Consider the following 17,954-nt stretch of genomic DNA (forward strand, 5'->3'; position numbering starts at 1 on the left):
TTCATTCAGTGGGCTATGAATTGGTCCAGATTTGAACTGACCAAATTTCAACGCCATTTTCAACTCGCGGTTGGTCATAGTCGGGTGCTCAGTAGGTGAAAGGTCTGGTTACTCCCTCCCTCCCTCCCTCCCTCACCCCATCCATCCCTTGTAGAGTAGACAGACTGAAAGCAAACACATCCCCATCTTATCAGCCAAACGCACTATATTTATCTCTTCTTTCCATCTCTCTCACATTCACTTGTTCCAGCCAGCCTCGCTAGATCTTGTGGCGGTGCTGAAAGCAGACCGCTGTGAGAAAAGCATCTATTCTTCAGCGCCTGGCATTGTGCTCTACTGTATAGTGTTACATCAACGTGTTTGCATTCCATTATTAAGAACTGGACAGAGATGGCAGCCTGCCTGTGAGTCTGTGTGTGTGTGTGTACTGTGCGTATGTGTGCTCAGTATTGACAGAAGTGGTAAGAGCATTATGTAAACTAGACTCTCATTGCCACTCCTATTTGCCATATTTTCCATTTCAGCCTACTAGAAAGTGTGTGCCCCCAGGCCTGGAGGGAAGCAAAAGTCATTCCCCTACCTAAGAATAGTAAAGCCCCCTTTACTGGCTCAAATAACCAACCAATCAGCCTGTTACCAACTCTTAGTAAACTTTYGGAAAATATTGGTGTTTGACCAGATACAATGCTGTTTTACAGTAAACAAATTGACAACAGTCTTTTAGCACACATATAGGGAAGGACATTCAACAAGCACAGCCTTACACAAATGACTGATGATTGGCTGAGAGAAATTGACGATAAAAAGATTGTGGKGGCTGTTCAGTGCGGCTTTTGACATTATCGATCATAGTCTGCTGCTGGAAAAACGTATGTGTTACGGCTTTACACCCCCTGCTATATTGTGGATAAAGAGTTACCTGTCTAACAGAACACACAGGGTGTTCTTTAATGGAGGCCTCTACAACATAATCCAGGTAGAATCAGGAATTCCCCAGGTTCAGTTGTCTAGGCCCATWACTTTTTTCAATCTTGACTAAAAGACATACCACTGGCTTTGAGTAAAGCCAATGTGTCTATGTATGTAGGATGACTCAAAACTATACACGTCAGCTACTACAGAGACTGAAATGACTGCAACAGTTAACAAAGAGCTGCAGTTAGTTTCAGAGTGGGTGGCAAGGAATAAGTTAGTCCTAAATATTTCTAAAACTAAAAGCATTGKATTTGGGACAAATCATTCACTAAACCCTAAACCTAGGGATGCACGATATAAATCGGTGAACATATCGGAATCGGGAGATATTAGCTTCAAATGCCAACATCGATGTCTAGTTTAACGCCCCGATATGCAAAACCGATGTCAAAGCTGACGTGCATACCTATATAACGTAGAAACATGACGTAATGACGCCACGTCAAATTTTGCGCTATACGTGCAACACAGCATTCCTAAACTAGCCCACAATGTTTGCTGTGTGGATCGAGCTGTCAACAAGTCGACCAGTCAKTTAAAAGGATAACAAAATTTCAGCTMGACAACTCAAAGGCGAAATCCATTAAAGCCAAGATAATGGTATTCATTGCCCTTGACAATCAACCGTTCTCTGTCACGGGTGATGTTTTCTTTCGCCGACTGGTCGAGCACCAGTACACACAACCAAGTGCGCTATTTTTCAGATGTTGCCCTACGGGAGTTACACAGTAATAGCGTCACTGCTATTAGCTTCACAATATATATACTATGGAACGCCGTTTGGATCTTTGCGTGTCAAAGAAGATACAGTAGCACTGTCAAATCTGTACAAAAAAAGTCAGCAAACAAGCAAACACCGGCCACGTACTACGTGTTTACAATACCGCTTTGGTAATAAAGCATAATTTGTTCGACCGCAACTTCTGGGCTAGCTAGCTTTAGCTTGGTACCTAGTTAGCACCAAWACAACCAGCCTGAAAACAAATGACCAGTAGMACCTGGAGTCATTTTCATTATTCTTAGCAATGATTTAGGAATCCTTGTGAGTAAGTACTAGCTAGGTTGACACTTGTTGTTCGCCTATTGAAATTGAACTTCAGTTCATGAAAATAAATAGCTAGTCAGCAACTTAACCCTGTTGCCCTAATGTTTTATAAGCAGCCAGCTAGCTTCATCTGGCTAGTGAGGCACGACCGCACCGGGTTATGGCTTGTTAAGCTAGCCACAATAAGGATTATGCACAATAGTGGAATTTCCAGTTTGCCTTCAAAATAACAGTATGTCATTGACAGTAATGCAAATGAATACAAATAGTATAATTATGCCATACTTTTATTTTGAAGGCTAACCGCAAAGTCCACTATTGTGGCTAATCCTTATTGTGGCTAGCKTCACATAGATGGGTCCGACCACCATTAATCAAATAAGAACTGTCTTATAAATTAGGGTTATTTTAGATGATGACACCTAGCTATATAGTTAGCTAGCTAACTATAGCTACTGAAACAGGTGTGTTATTTGACATGTATCTTTTTTGACACGCAAAGACCCAAACGGCATTCCATAGAAATCCTGGTTGAGAATAAAATGACTGAACAACAAAAGAGCACAGCACGAAGTGAAAAAAATATAGTTTTGAGTATGTTTTACTGTAATGGGGACATACGTAAATGCCAACAAAATAACTTTTTGGTCAGTGTGTGTGGTGTGTGAACCTTTATTTACTAGCAAGTCAGTTAAGAACAATTCTTATTTACATGACAGCCTGGACGACAACTGGGTCAATTGTGTCACGCACTATGGTATTCCAATCACGGCCGGATGTGCTACAGCCTGGATTCGAACCAGGGACTGTAGTGAGCTCTTGCACTGAGATGCAGTCGCCTTAGACAGCTGCGTCCATGTGTGTGGGTGTTTATATATTTAACTGTACTAGAATGCTTAAAAGCTGCAAATATGTTTGGGGGCAAGGACAATATGGACATCGGACAAAAATGTCATATCGGTGATCACTGACCTAAACCTCAACTAAATTTGTTAATAATTCATGTGGAAATTGAGCAAGTTGAGTTGACTAACTGCTGGAGTAACCTGGATTGTAAAACATGGTCAAAACATATTGATACAACAGCAGCTAAAATGGGGAGAAGTCTGTCCATAATAAACCGCTACTCTACCTTCTTAACAGCATTATCAACAAGGCAGGTCCTACAGGCCCTAGTTTTGTCACACCTGGACTACTGCTCAGTCGTGTGGTCAGGTGCCACAAAAAGGGACTTAGGAAAATTGCAATTGGCTCAGAACAGGGCAGCACGGCTGGCCCTTGGATGTACACAGTGAGCTAACAATAATATGCATGTCAATCTCTCCTGGTTCAAAGTGGAGGAGAGATTGACTTTATCACTACTTTTATTTATGAGAGGTATTGACATGTTGAATGCACCAAGCCGTCTGTTTGAACTACTGGCGCACAGCTCGGACACCCATGCTTACCCCACAAGACATGCCACAAGAGGTCTCTTCACAGTCCCCAAGTCCAGAACAGACTATGGGATGCACACACCACTACATAGAGCCATGACTAAATGGAACTCTATTCCACATCAAATAACTGATGCAAGCAGTAAAATTAGTTTTTTTTTTTTTAAACAGCTAAAGAAATACACCCGCTGTTCCATAATACACCTTATGGAACAGCAGGGACAGTGAAGCAACACAAACATAGGCACAGACACATGCATACACACACAATAACATACACACATGGATTTTCTATTGTAGATATGTGGAGTAAGGGCCTGAGGGCACACAGTGTGTTGTGAAATCTGTGAATGTATTGGAATGTTTTTAAAATGATATAACKTCCTTAATTTTGCTGGACCACAGGAAGAGTAGCAGCTGCATTGGCAGCAGCTAATGGGGATCCATAATAAATACAAATACATTCTTATCATATTAATACCATATTAAAGAGGGAACTATAGTTCCAAAACTAGTTTCTTTCCGCCATCCTGCATCTCCTCTTGCTCAGGTTTCCATCATGTTCCAACAGTCTTTCATCTCCAGAGAGGCAGGCAGTCTTACACTCTAACCCCACATCCTAACTATAGGCCTGGGGCTGTAGGTCAAGCAGCTTGGCTTAGCTGGGAGGAGATACTACTGCCTTGACATGCACTGTGCTGAACTCATCTCATCCGATACACACTGCTCCATTACCTCGCTCTCATCGATTCATAGTCATTCACATACAGATGCACGCACGCACAGGCACACACAAACACACGTGCACACATAGATGCACCCTCCCCCACACACACACACCCACACAGACACYGGCAGTGTGGCATGTCTGAGGTGTTGTGTGAGTCAGTTGGGTGATTCCTTAATAACAAGCTATTAAATTATTCACCAGATTAATGGCATTGACATGACACTCAGGATGTATCCTGGCTTAAATTTCCCTCAGGCAGGGCCGTCTCTAGCCTTTTAGGAGCCCTAAATGAGATTTGGCGTGCCTGGTTGGTATTCAACCATGATTACTGCAAGTTTAGATAGTCTAGCCAGCTAACTAACCAATCGAAAAATGATGAGCGGTCATTGCTAATTGAGTGAATGTCAGTGACTGACATAACAAGAGAAAAATTGCTGATACACAACCAAATGTGACCCGTTTCAGGACACTAGGCGTACAGTTGAAGTCGGAAGTTTACATACACTTAGGTTGGAGTCCTTAAAACTTGTTTTCAACCACTCCACAAATTTCTTGTTAACAAACTATAGTTTTGGCATCTTTCTATGGTGAGGACATCTACTTTGCAAGACACAAGTAATTTTTCCAACAATTGTTTACAGACAGATTATTTCACTTATCATTCACTGTATCACAATTCCAGTGGGTCAGACATTTACATACACTAATTTGACTGTGCCTTTAAACAGCTTGGGAAATTCCAGAAAATGATGTCATGGCTTTAGAAGCTTCTGATAGGCTAATTGACATAATTTGAGTCAATTGGAGGTGTACCTGTGGATGTATTTCAAGGCCTACCTTCAACTACAGTGCCTCTTTGCTTGACATCATGGAAAATCAAAAGAAAATCATCCAAGACCTCAGGGAAAAAAATTGTAGACCTCCACAAGTCAGGTTCATCCTTGGGAGCAATTTCCAAAACGCCTGAAGGTACCACGTTCATCTGTACAAACAGGTCATAAGCCGTCATAACCACTCAGGAAGGAGACTCGTTCTATCTCCTGGAGATGAACGTACTTTGGTGCGAAAAGTGCAAATCAATCCCAGAACAACAGCAAAGGACCTTGTGAAGATGCTGGAGGAAACAGGTACAAAATATCGTATTTTTGGAGAAATGTACTCTGGTCTGATGAAACAAAAATATAACTGTTTGGCCATAATGACCATTGTTATGTTTGGAGGAAAAAGTGGGATGCTTGCAAGCCCGAAGAACACCATCCCAATCGTGAAGCACGGGGATGGCAGCATCATGTTGTGGAGGTGCTTTGCTGCAGGAGGGACTGGTGCACTTCACAAAATAGATGGCTTCATGAGGGAGGAAAATTATGTTGATATATTGAAGCAACATCTCAAGACATCAGTCAGGAAGTTAAAGCTTGGTCGCAAGTGGGTYWTCCAAATGGACAATGACCCCAAGCATACTTCCAGAATTGTGGACAACAAAGTTAAGGTATTGGAGTGGCCATCACAAAGCCCTGACCTCAATACCATAGAACATTTGTGGGCAGCAGCGTGTGCGAGCAAGGAGGCCTACAAACCTGACTCAGTTACACCAGCTCTGTCAGGAGGAATAGGCCACAATTCACCCAACTTATCGTGGGAAGCTTGTGGAAGGCTACTCGAAATGTTTGACCCAAGTTAAACTATTTAAAGGCAATGCTACCAAATACTAATTGAGTGTATGTAAACTTCTGACCCAATGGGAATGTGATGAAAGAAATAAAAGCTGAAATAAATCATTCTCTCTACTATTATTCTGACATTTCACATTCTTAAAATAAAGTGGTCATCCTAACTGACCTAAGACAGGGAATTTTTACTACCTGACTATTAAATGTCAGGAATTGTGAAAAACTGAGTTTAAATGTATTTGGCTAAGGTGTATCTAATTTCTGACTTCAACTGTATATCGTGGGTCACTACTTCATCTACTTCATTTGAACTTCATATTTTTTTATCAAAATGCGTTACTTGGCAGAAATGCCTTCTGGAACATGTGAACTTTCATATGCCTTCATAAAAAACGTAAATTCCATCTGTAAACATGAATAAACGGTTAAATTACGAGCCTAGTTGGTTTAGCCACAGAAAAAGTCAGCAACCTAGCCATGATTGGCTGAGATAATGAGTGGGCTGGACATGCCGAGAGATGAGTAACATATAGCACACTTCTGTCCATTTGAGCTGGTTAATATTTGTAGGTAATCCTGTCTAACGCAGAACTGCTTAAGTGTTGCTCTCCACTGTCTGGAGGACCGAGTTTTGAAATCAGTGGAATTAGAGTATGATAGCTAAGGAGATGGAGAAAACACCTGTCTCAGGATTACATCTTCAAACTAATGGCAACCATGGCATCCGTGACAGGGAGAAGCGTCCAACCATGATGTATTGGGTAAGATAGTCTAGCTAGCTACATTTTCAGATGTTAGATATTTCTAATTTTGTCAAAGTCATTTTCATTTTCAATAAAGGGAACACTTAAACAACACAATGTAACTCCAAGTCAATCACACTTCTGTGAAATCAAACTGTCCACTTAGGAAGCAACACTGATTGACAATAAATTCCACATGCTGTTGTGCAAATGGAATAGACAAAAGGTGGAAATTATAGGCAATTAGCAAGACACCCCCAATAAAGGAGTGGTTCTGGCAGGTTTTGGTGGGACCACAGACCACTTCTCAGTCCTATGCTTCCTGGCTGATGTTTTGGTCACTTTTGAATGCTGGCGGGTGCTTTCACTCTAGTGGTAGCATGAGACGGAGTCTACAACCCACACAAGTGGCTCAGGTAGTGCAGCTCATCCAGGATGGCACATCAATGCGAGCTGTGGCAAGAAGGTTTGCTGTGTCTGTCAGCGTAGTGTCCAGAGCATGGAGGCGCTACGAGGAGACAGGCCAGTACATCAGGAGACGTGGAGGAGGTCGTAGGAGGGCCAACAAACCAGCAGCAGGACCTCTACCTCCGCCTTTGTGCAAGGAGGAGCACTGCCAGAGCCCTGCAAAATGACCTCCAGCAGGCCACAAATGAGCGGAGTGTTTTTTATCTGTTGGGCTGTTGTCAGGGGGGTTTTCTTCACCATAGAGAGTATTCTCCGGTCATCCACTACAGTGGTCTTCCTCAGTCTACCGTGTCTTTTGACATAATTGAGTTCACCGGTTGTTTTTTTCTTGTTAATGATGAACCAAACTGTTGACTTGGGCATGCCCAGGGTTTTTGCAATGTACCTGATTGATCAATTTTCATTTCTGAGCCTTATGACGGCCAGCTTCATTTGCATCGACACTGCTGTCATGTTGTCACACCCCAACAACAACAACCTCCAAAGGCAATAGCAAAGTCTAGAATCAATACTCTTCATCAACAGCTCTCTTGCATTCACTAACGACACAAATGAATACACCTGCCTAACACAAATCTGTGAAGCCAATTCAACAAATACTTGTAGTACCTTAAAATGGGGGGACCATATACAAAAGGTGCTGTCATTTCTAAACGGTTCATCCGATAGGTATGAAAATACCCTCAAATAAAAGCTGACAGTCGGCACTTCACCCTCATTGCCATTGTATCCTTTCAAACTCAAAGCGCTAGAGTACAGAACCAAAATAACTAAAAAATGGTCACTGTTCAATGAATTATGGTGCTCACTGTAAAAAAAAAGAGAAGATATATCTATATATATATATATATATATACACACACAACATTTTGGGGGCCCCAGGCTAAGTGACTGCTTATGTCACTTATGTGTGGAGCCGGCCCTGCTCAGGTATCACAGGCCCAGGTCCAATCTGCAGGGGAATCTTTCTTATCGTCTGCATGTGAATCAAGCTGACTACCTACACATTTAGAAGTATTTGGTTAGCTTTGAATTTCAACAGGTACGCCAAATCATTGCTGGAAGGTGAAGGAAATTCGACCCCCATAGATACCGTATGGTCGAAGGAATGACTCAGGAGTCAGGACGTGCCTGTATATTTCCCTCAGATATCAACCACAGATCCTGACTGAGACTACACGAACAGAGTTCCTTAAAAACCTCTGTCAACTTCCTGTCTCATCATGGAGTATCACCCACAGGCAGCAGAGAGACCTCAGGGAGATGGTTGGTATTGAATGACTTAAAGAAAAAGGGAACAGTTGACATTACAGTCAATTACCCTCATTCCTTGTAGTTACTCTTTAACTACTTTGGTAACTGGAATGTCCTTAGTTGCACAAATCAATGATTGATTTAAGTTCAAAGGAAACTGACAAGCTTATTTAGTGTGTAACCAAGGATAGCAGGCTTATATCTTTACACTCAAACAGTGACTTTCAGCAAAACATAGATTGTTTTGGTATCAACCCTCACCATATGTGTGTGTGTGTGTGTGTGCTGTCTCTTATACACATCTAGATGTGTATAAGAGACAGGTTTTATTTACTATCCAAATATTGACTGTCTGGTTATGCAACCAAGGGATAAACCTCTCTGGGGATTGGCTATGTTATAATGAATGGCCTCATGGGAGTAGAGGAGAGCAGACTGGCCTGCTTGTTTTTTTTTTTTAAACAGTTTCCTCCTGGGAACAAAGGTTCCCCCAGATCTGATACTCTCTTAAAAACAGGGCGGTTCTCATTTCACTTCAATATCAAAACACCAAAGCGATCTAACAGTGAGCGAGACGGCGCGACATGCCATTGTTTACACAGAATGCTAACATGATGTGTGCATGGAGTGATATCAGGAGTTGAGAGAAGTGGTTTTGAATGGCTAATAGCTACAGTAAGACCTGTCTCTTATACACATCTAGATGTGTATAAGAGACAGCAATTAGAGGGGCAAAACATCAACGTTCGGTTTTATTTACTATCCAAATATTGACTGTCTGGTTATGCAACCAAGGGATAAACCTCTCTGGGGATTGGCTATGTTATAATGAACGGCCTCATGGGAGTAGAGGAGAGCAGACTGGCCTGCTTGTTTTTTTTTTTTAAACAGTTTCCTCCTGGGAACAAAGGTTCCCCCAGATCTGATACTCTCTTAAAAACAGGGCGGTTCTCATTTCACTTCAATATCAAAACACCAAAGCGATCTAACAGTGAGCGAGACGGCGCGACATGCCATTGTTTACACAGAATGCTAACATGATGTGTGCATGGAGTGATATCAGGAGTTGAGAGAAGTGGTTTTGAATGGCTAATAGCTACAGTAAGACAGTGTACTCTAGGGTCACGACAAGGTACCAGACAGAATCACATACAGAGAGATCCAGACAGAGAGGATAAGACACTTGAAGAGACACAAATAGTTAAAGATTCAAGAGTTAGTCAGAGAAAGACGTCAGTCACAGGAAAAGTGAGTAAATACAGTGAAAGTCACATAGAGTTTGAGTCACAGATGATGTGTCAGTCATAGCCAGGGGCCACGCGTACACACACATAAACATACACACACAGGGATATGGGTCAAAGAGAGAGAGAGCGAGAAAGAGAGAGATCAACTCACAGTGAGCGGCAAGGAGCAGACAACGAAGATGACCGTCATGGAGGCCAGCAGCATCAGGTGGTCCATCTCCTCCTCCCCCTGTCCGAACCAGCCCAGACTCATCTTCCTCTTCCTCCCTCCGTTCACCACCGAACCACGCCGTGTCATCTGGCTGCGGTGCATCCGGCACAGGCTGACAATCACCGAGCCGTTGCACACAAACACCGCCACGATCAGCAGCGCCATGAGCGAGGCGTAGGACAGCGAGAACGCCAGAACCTTCCTCTCTTCGTCCACCCCCTCGCCTGCCGCCTCCATCTTGATGAAGCACCACGTGCCCGGGCAGTACTGCTTGTGGCGGCCAAAGCCGAAGAATGGCAAAACACAGAAGGCGCAGGTGAAGATGTAGATAAGCAGGAGGGCCACCTTGGCGAAGCTGCGTCGGACGCACTTGGAGTAAAAATAGGGGTGGCTGATGGCCAGGCAGCGCTCCACGGCCATGGCACAGAGGATGAGCATGGAGGCCAGGCCGAAGAAGGTCATGGCAAAGGCGAAGAGGCCACAGAGTCCCTGGTCCCCAGTGAGCCCCAGCAGGGACCGCTGGCGGGCGTAGCACACAAACACCAGGGGGCTAAGGAAGCAGGTACCCAGCAGGTCAGTGAGGGCCAGCCCCGTCACCAGGATGCAGAAGACGGAGGACTTGGTGCGCCGCTCCTTCCGGTGGACACCCAGGATGGTCAGGGCGATAAAGTTCCCCATCACCCCCAGGATGAACATCACTGTGCTCACCACCGGGTTCCCGTCTGTGTGGATATGGGTGCTGTTCTCACAGCTCTCGTTCGACAGCATGGCTGGAGGTTCAGTGTGTGTTTGTGTTGGTTGTGTGTGTCAGGCTGTAAGGGTTGTGTTGTGGTGTTGCCCCCTCAAGCTCTTGAAGTCACCCTTTTTTGGCAGCAGAAGAGGCTGGGGTAAGTCTTAGGACCCATCCTACTGGGCAAAAACTGGTTGAGTCAACGTCCTTTCAACCAAAAAAATCAATATGATGACCATGAATCAACTTGGAAAACTGATTGGATTTGAAACAACAAAAATCAACATTGGGGAATTTCGTCGTTTTTTCACCCAACTTTTTGCCTAAATCGAATGACATGGTGGCATGTTTATTTGAATTCACGTTAGTGATAACTCAACCACATGTAAATCAAAACTAAACATTGAACTGACGTCTGTGACCAATGGGATGGCATTGGTTAATCAGTGTTGATTCAGTGGATTTCGCCCAAATTATGTACGTTTATCTTGTTGCTCTTCTGCAACTTCGAAAGTCTCCAGGGTCTAAAAACGGTTCTATAAGTCATATTTTTAAAGAAAATATGCAACTATTTAGGGCTCCATTGCGCAAAATGTATATCTATGCCTATAGAATCCAGAAAATCAACGTAAGGGCAGTTCAAATGATATTCGCATTTATGAGTAATTAATAACACTTGTGTATAAGAACGAAACAAGCTCTCAACTCTTACCAGACGGCTCTCAATTGGCAACAAATATCAACTGCCATTCCTTATCTTTTGCTCAGTATGTCCCACAGACCCCGTTAGCGACAGTGCAAACGCTAACGTTTAATATCCTTCCTCTGAAACTCAAACTCTCCGACTGTCGCACGCATCTGTCTGATATCTACTGATAAACTGGGTAGTGCGCGTGCCACTTCCCGCTCTCTCCTTCGCGCCCACGCGTAGCCCGCTCTCCCTTTCTCTCTTTTACGCACTCACGTTCATTCTCTCTCTCTGGTAGTCTACGAGACGGTTAAAAATGCTACTTTAGGTCAGATGATTTATTAGAAATTATATATTACCGTTTTTCGAGGTCATTTTGGTAGGTTTTTAAATGTTTCATTATTTGCATATGGCAAAATATTGTATTCTTTATTTTTCTCTAACCATTACGCAACCAATAAAACATTAAGAGGGCACGGCCACCTATTGATGAACAACAAGGACCACCGTTGACTATTTTCTATTAAAAAAAATAATAAAGAACATGTAATCACTTACAAAGTAAAATTTATTTTGAATCTATTTGAAATAAACCGAATTTATTTTCCGGAAAATGAATGGTTTATAAACTGTATACCTCATTAATGGGCTAGAATTGTGTACGGCTATGTATAACGTCTCTAGGATTTTTAAATATCTTTCTAAAATCTTTTGAATTTTGAGATTTTAAGCCAGAATACAGAATTCAAGCCACAATTCCAATCTCATTATGATGCAACAATTAGGCTAAATATTAAAACCCTAGAATGTTACAACAAAGAGAAGAACCAACGAAAAAAGTGGTGAGGTGAGACTGAATCTGGAGAATGAATCCCACCAACAGCTGGTCAGAAAACAATAGCCTAATGTGTAAAAAAATTCAGGCTTTTAAGTAAATCAGTAAAAGTAGGTCAACCCACTAGCATTTACTAGATTATACCAATTACCCTGAGGGTAACTGAAGTTTGAAATCTGGCATGGTCAGACAGTTTTAATAACATGATAGGAACAAATAAAAAATAACTACTACTGTCACGGCAGTCGTAAGAAGTGGACCAAAGCACAGCGTGGTCAGCGTACATATTCCTTTTATTTAGAAATAACGGCAACAATAAACAATACAAAAACAACCGTGACGCTTAAGGGCTATGTGCCACAAACAAAGTTATCTTCCCACACTGAAAGGAGGGGAAAGGGCTACCTAAGTATGGTTCCCAATCAGAGACAACGATAGACAGCTGTCCCTGATTGAGAACCATACCCGGCCAAAACATAGAAATACAAAATCATAGAAAACAAAAACACAGAATGCACACCCCAAATCACACCCTGACCAAACCAAATAGAGACATAAAAAGGCTCTCTAAGGTCAGGGCGTGACAACTACATGTTTCTCCATATATCAATGCAGAGATGGGTTAGTACACTGGAGAAATAATTGACTGAAAGTGAGGAGATGGAGAAAGGCAACACGATGAGGGAGGAATAAGAGAAAGAAAGACAAAGAGAAATGGAAGGGCTGCTGACAATGAGAAAGGAGATTGAGACTTGTAACAAGGTAGACCACAACCGATGGAAGCTGGAGAGAGAGGTGTTGGAGAAAGTCAACAAGGTGAGGATGGAACCAAAGCAAGCAAAGAGAAAGGCTAATTGAAGAGTTGCTGAGGCAGATAAGGGAGACTGAGGCTCCTATTGAGGTACACCACTACCAATGGAAGCTAGAGAGAGAGTTGTTTGAGAAACAGAGAGAAAGCGTAGTGTCAGACAGAAAGAAGATGGAGCTCAAGATGGCAAAGCTGAAGGTGCAGAACATACTGAACTTGGCCAAAAGAGGAGAGGTGGCAGTGAAGAGTACTAAGCTGTTAGCTGAGAATGAAAGGGAGAGAGAAATGTTGAAGAAACAGAAAAAGCTTAGTGGCAGACAAAGAAAAAATAGAAGTCAAGATGACAAAGGTGACGATGCAGAACATACTGCACTTGGCCAAGATAGGGAAGTTGACAGTGTAGAACACGAGGCTGTTAGCAGAGAATGAAATCCAGCGAGAGGTGTTGGACAAACACAGAGAAAGTGCAGCAGCTGACACACAAACGTTGATGGGCAAGGTATCAAAGGTGAAGATGTCCTTGGCCAAGTTATGGAAGTTGAGAGTGGAGAACAAGAAGAGACTGTTAGCTGAGAATGAAAGGGCGGTGAAGGAGAGGGTGAGCGAGAGAAATGGATGGAACCTCATAAGAAATGGTTTGAAGACAGATTTGGCCAAAGCAGACCTGGAGAGGAATTAGACGCTAGTAGGCTGCAAGGAGGGCAGGTGGAGATGGGCCAAGGCCAAGGCTGGCCTACAAAGAATCTGGGATCAACAGGGGGAAAGATGGATGATGGAGAAGGAGGAGATTAATAGAAGGAGCACACAGGCAGCAGAGGAGTGGATGATTGAAATGAGAGAAAAGGAAAGAGCGATAGAAGCTCTGGAAGGAGAAAAGATGAGGATTCTTTGCCTGCATGGACAAGAGAAGAAGGGATGGGAGATGGAAAAGGAGAGGTTGGCGCTTACAGGGTAGTGGGAAAGAAAGAATAGTGAAATTGAGAAAATGCAATGGGAGAAAGACAGATGGGCAATAGAGAAGAGAGATATGGTGGAGAGGATGAAAGAGGCATACATAAAGCTGTACCAGATGCAGACTGACCTGAGGTTCGGAAAGCAAGAGCAGCCCCAGGTACAGTACTCCATTTAACCAGTCAGACTTCAGGGCGGTCACAAGTCACCTCCTAATGGTTATACTATCAGATTCAATAGATGAAGTTGACTGCATGCTGGAGAATGATTAATAATAATATCTCACATCAATGTCTAACATATGAAACAAACAGTTCCCAGAGAGTCAGGGCAAAGCTAGAGAAGAAGAAGAGGAAAGAAAGGGAGATGTTGGAGAAGAACAACGTGAAAGAGCTGCTCAGAGCTAGAAAAGCAGAGAGTAAGGAAGAAGTGAAGAAGAAAAAGGAGAGGGTGAAAGCCCACCTGGACGAGGTGACAAGGAACTATAACGAAAAGAAACAGAGGGAGAAAGAAAGAGAAAATCTGTTGAAAAAGGCACATGGCAAAGAAGATCACATGGAGTACATCCCAGACATCAAACCGAAGAAGTCAGAATGCAACACAGATGGAAAAGTAAATACTGTCGGCTGGCATTGGTTAAAATTTAAAATCAATAAAGCATTATGAGCATTTGAGATATTTGTTAGTATTTATTTCAAAATGTGGTTACTGAATAATGCAATGAAAGTTAACTTTACTGACATACTGAATCTATTTGAAAGACTGTACATCCGAGTGCGTGTGCGTGCGTGTGCGTGTGAAGTTCTTATCACAGAAGGGAGGACTGAACTTACCTCCTCCACCTGTTTGATCAAAACATTACTCTGCTTCATCCTATCTGTCTCATCTGCACCCCAAGGCACTAGTTTGTCCCACAGAGCTAATTTTTAACAACATCTATTACATGATGTTGCCAACAGTAGGATACACACAGTCTCACGGAATGATCAGTCTGCCTGGCAGCCTATTTGCCTATCGAGGCCTGTTACAGGCTCTCATTATAAAATATTTATATGCCCACAGAGTGTGTTGGAATTATTTAGAAAAATCTAAAAATCAGCAGCAGCTTCACACCTAGTGCACCTGCTGCCGTTCTCCATAGTGTGTCCTTTTCCATTGCGGAACGCTGCCGTCAAACATAACCCGTCATAGCTGCCAAATTAGTAATAACATTTGGGTAGCTCTGTTTTGCCTCTGCAGCATTCTGTTTACCTTTCACCTTTTAAGCAGTCATTTTCTGGACTGTAATGCATTGAATGGTAGACCAATTTTTCACCCAATGGTTGTTGGGTTGTGGTAAGAGTTTGTTTCTATAACCTATGTCCCGTCATGCAGCTAACCGTTTGTCATTTGAATGGGCTGGTCCTGCTTCTTAGTTGTGTGACACAGCATTTCGCTTGAGCTACTGGCCCGAAAAGATGCAGCGAAATGTCACAATAAGGGCCTGCACTTTGAAATGCCCGAACACATGCAGTACCTTTGATGTCGCAACAAGACTGTACCAAAATGTTTGATGTGGAGCATTTTCCTCATGTCGGCCATGTTCTCTTATCAAACATATGAGCAGGGCATGCAATAAAGAAAAGCTAAGGCCTCTACCCCTTTCCCCTGATCTGTCCATCCCTTCTCTCTATCATTCCATGCTCCCTGGCACCATGAGAGGGGAAAAAGCCCTCACAGATTATCACTGAGAGGAGTGTTTACAAGTCTACTGCCCATAAAACAAAACACAGTGGCATCTTTTAAATAAACACCACCCAGACAAAGCCAGAGAGAAGGGCATAGGCCATGGAGAGAATAGGCATGCAGAACCAGGGAGACTAGCATAAATATACCAACTACACCACCGATGTCATAACTCTCATGTTATTTACATAGCCCCATATTGAGATAGATGGTTGCAGACAGTTGGGGCTATATGTTGATTCATTGCAGAGCCTCTGTGTTCGTTGGAGTCCTGGGTCTAAAATTAAGTGATAATGCTCGAGAAGCCAGTGTTTGGAAGAGATATGGGCACGGGTGTTGTTAGCAAATCGGCAAACCGTGCCAATATATCCAATATTAGCAAACCGGCAAACCGTGCCAATATATCCTCCAAACACTGGCTTTGAGGGCATTATAACTTTTATACAACGGGTTACCAACATATTGAAATAACGGTTGACATATTTTCATAAAAAATTGTATTTTGATTAATTTATTCATACTACAGTATTTCATCTTTCCTCAAGATATAGCCCCGACACAAATCTAGGGTTTCTACCCTAGATTCTAAATGTTCCATTGGCATACTGGCTGGAAATGTTCTTATCCCTTGCTTGCTAGCTAGCCAACTACGGTTAACTTACAGTCACGTCAACCAGTGCAGCCAGAATAACAACAGTAGCTGCATTTGTATTTGTTTAAGCTGTTTTCTAGTGGCATTTATTTGGATACATCCATAACAATGAGCTAATGAGGCRCGATTTTGCCTGGCATAGAACATGTGCTCTCTCGTCAAGACACCGTTGTTCAGAGGAGCTAGCCAACAACACAGCTAACACAATCASTTCAAACTGAAGCTGGAAAGACTGCAAACTAGCTGCACTTCGTTTCGTTTGAACTTTTTTCAATTTACATTTCTTTGTATATATCCGTAAAAATTATGCCAGCTGGTTCATGATTTCGACTGGCTGAGGAAAGCTGCCTGCCTGCCTGTCTCGTCCCGACTCCTGACACATTCATTGCTATGGGACAGCTGGAGAAAGATTTTAAATATTGAAACAATGCAAATGTCTGTGTGAGAGACAGACAGCAAGGTTTATGCAAGTGTCCTCTGTTGAAAACTAAATGTTAGTCTAAAWGAAATGTGAGATAATGTCTAGATGCTTTTTATAGTGGAGATCAAGTTTATAAATTGCCTGGCTGGGCTGATGAGACAGTGGATTGCGCAGTCAGATGGAACAGAGTAAATAGGCATTTTAACGTCATAGATTTAGCCAGTGGTAACTTGTAGAATAGACACCGGCTGGAATGCGGTTTTAACCATTCAGCATTCAGGATTAGACGCACCCGTTTTATGATGTACAGTAGCTTATGAGTAAGCTCAGGGTAATGGTAGAGGTAGAGCATGTTAAACCTATGCCTGTTGCCCCAGGATCATAGGGTTTACTCTCGGTGAGGAACATGTTCGAAGAACATACTGTACATTATTGATTGGTATCTATTGATGTCTTTGGTTATTGCTGTTATGCTTCATTGGTTGAAGAACAAACAGGTTAGGTTAGTGGTCCGRTGGCATGATAACAACCTCCAGCCAACATAATGTGACCTTGTGAAGTATTATTTGAATTGAATCAATGCATCATGGCGACAAACCACTATGAAGTCACTTTTGTCTTGAATTTCATAAAGTTTCACTGTTACAGCTGCCCTGGTCTGTAATGGGTTCAGTGCCTGTTTGGATACTTCACCAGAGACTAGAGGAGAAACAGAAATAGAAACGTGGACTATTGGAAATAAACTGCGGAATTGAAGCCTTTGACAGCCATATTTTTACATTACTGACGTTAAATATCTCTCTGAAATGATTTAACAAGAGCCCTGGCCTGGGACGTCAGTACTGACGGTAATAGCGTAAACACCAAAGCATACTGTGTGCATCTCCGGTTTGGCCGCACCGCGATGGTGCTCCTGGCCGGGAGTTAGCCTGGGAAAAACCAAACTCCAGAAGAATGCTGCTGTTTCTTTGAAGTCTGCTCAGTGCTCTGCTCTGCTCACTCACAGACGGTAACATCTCACCTGTGATCTGTTCTAGTATATTAAGACTGGTTTGTCATCTCCGTCAGAGAGTAGAGGTAGGAGCTAGTCGAGGTTCGCAGCAGCAATAAATACAGCAGGTCTGAGACATCTGGTGATGTCGTGCACTCTCTTATGCATGCAAGCCCACACAAGCACACACACAGGCACACCTGTGATCTGTTCTAGTATATTAAGACTGGTTTGTCATCTCCGTCAGAGAGTAGAGGTAGGAGCTAGTCGAGGTTCGCAGCAGCAATAAATACAGCAGGTCTGAGACATCTGGTGATGTCGTGCACTCTCTTATGCATGCAAGCCCACACAAGCACACACACAGGCATGCAAAT

At 42.8% G+C, this 17,954-nt stretch overlaps 1 protein-coding gene across 2 annotated transcripts in view; it reads right to left on the reverse strand.

Annotated features, from left to right (window-relative positions):
• The window catches only part of LOC111982626 (prostacyclin receptor-like), a 69,376-nt gene extending 57,996 nt beyond the window's left edge, over positions 1 to 11,380 (reverse strand). For both annotated transcript variants that reach the window (XM_024014215.2, XM_070433987.1), the window contains exon 1: positions 9,720 to 11,380. In XM_024014215.2, coding sequence (XP_023869983.1) covers positions 9,720 to 10,547 — 828 coding nt within the window. In that variant the 5' untranslated portion in view covers positions 10,548 to 11,380. The remainder of the gene's footprint in view (positions 1 to 9,719) is intronic.
• Positions 11,381 to 17,954: the final 6,574 nt, after the last annotated feature.

Source organism: Salvelinus sp. IW2-2015, linkage group LG22 (genome assembly GCF_002910315.2).
Source record: "Salvelinus sp. IW2-2015 linkage group LG22, ASM291031v2, whole genome shotgun sequence".
NCBI classification, from domain to species: domain Eukaryota; kingdom Metazoa; phylum Chordata; class Actinopteri; order Salmoniformes; family Salmonidae; genus Salvelinus; species Salvelinus sp. IW2-2015.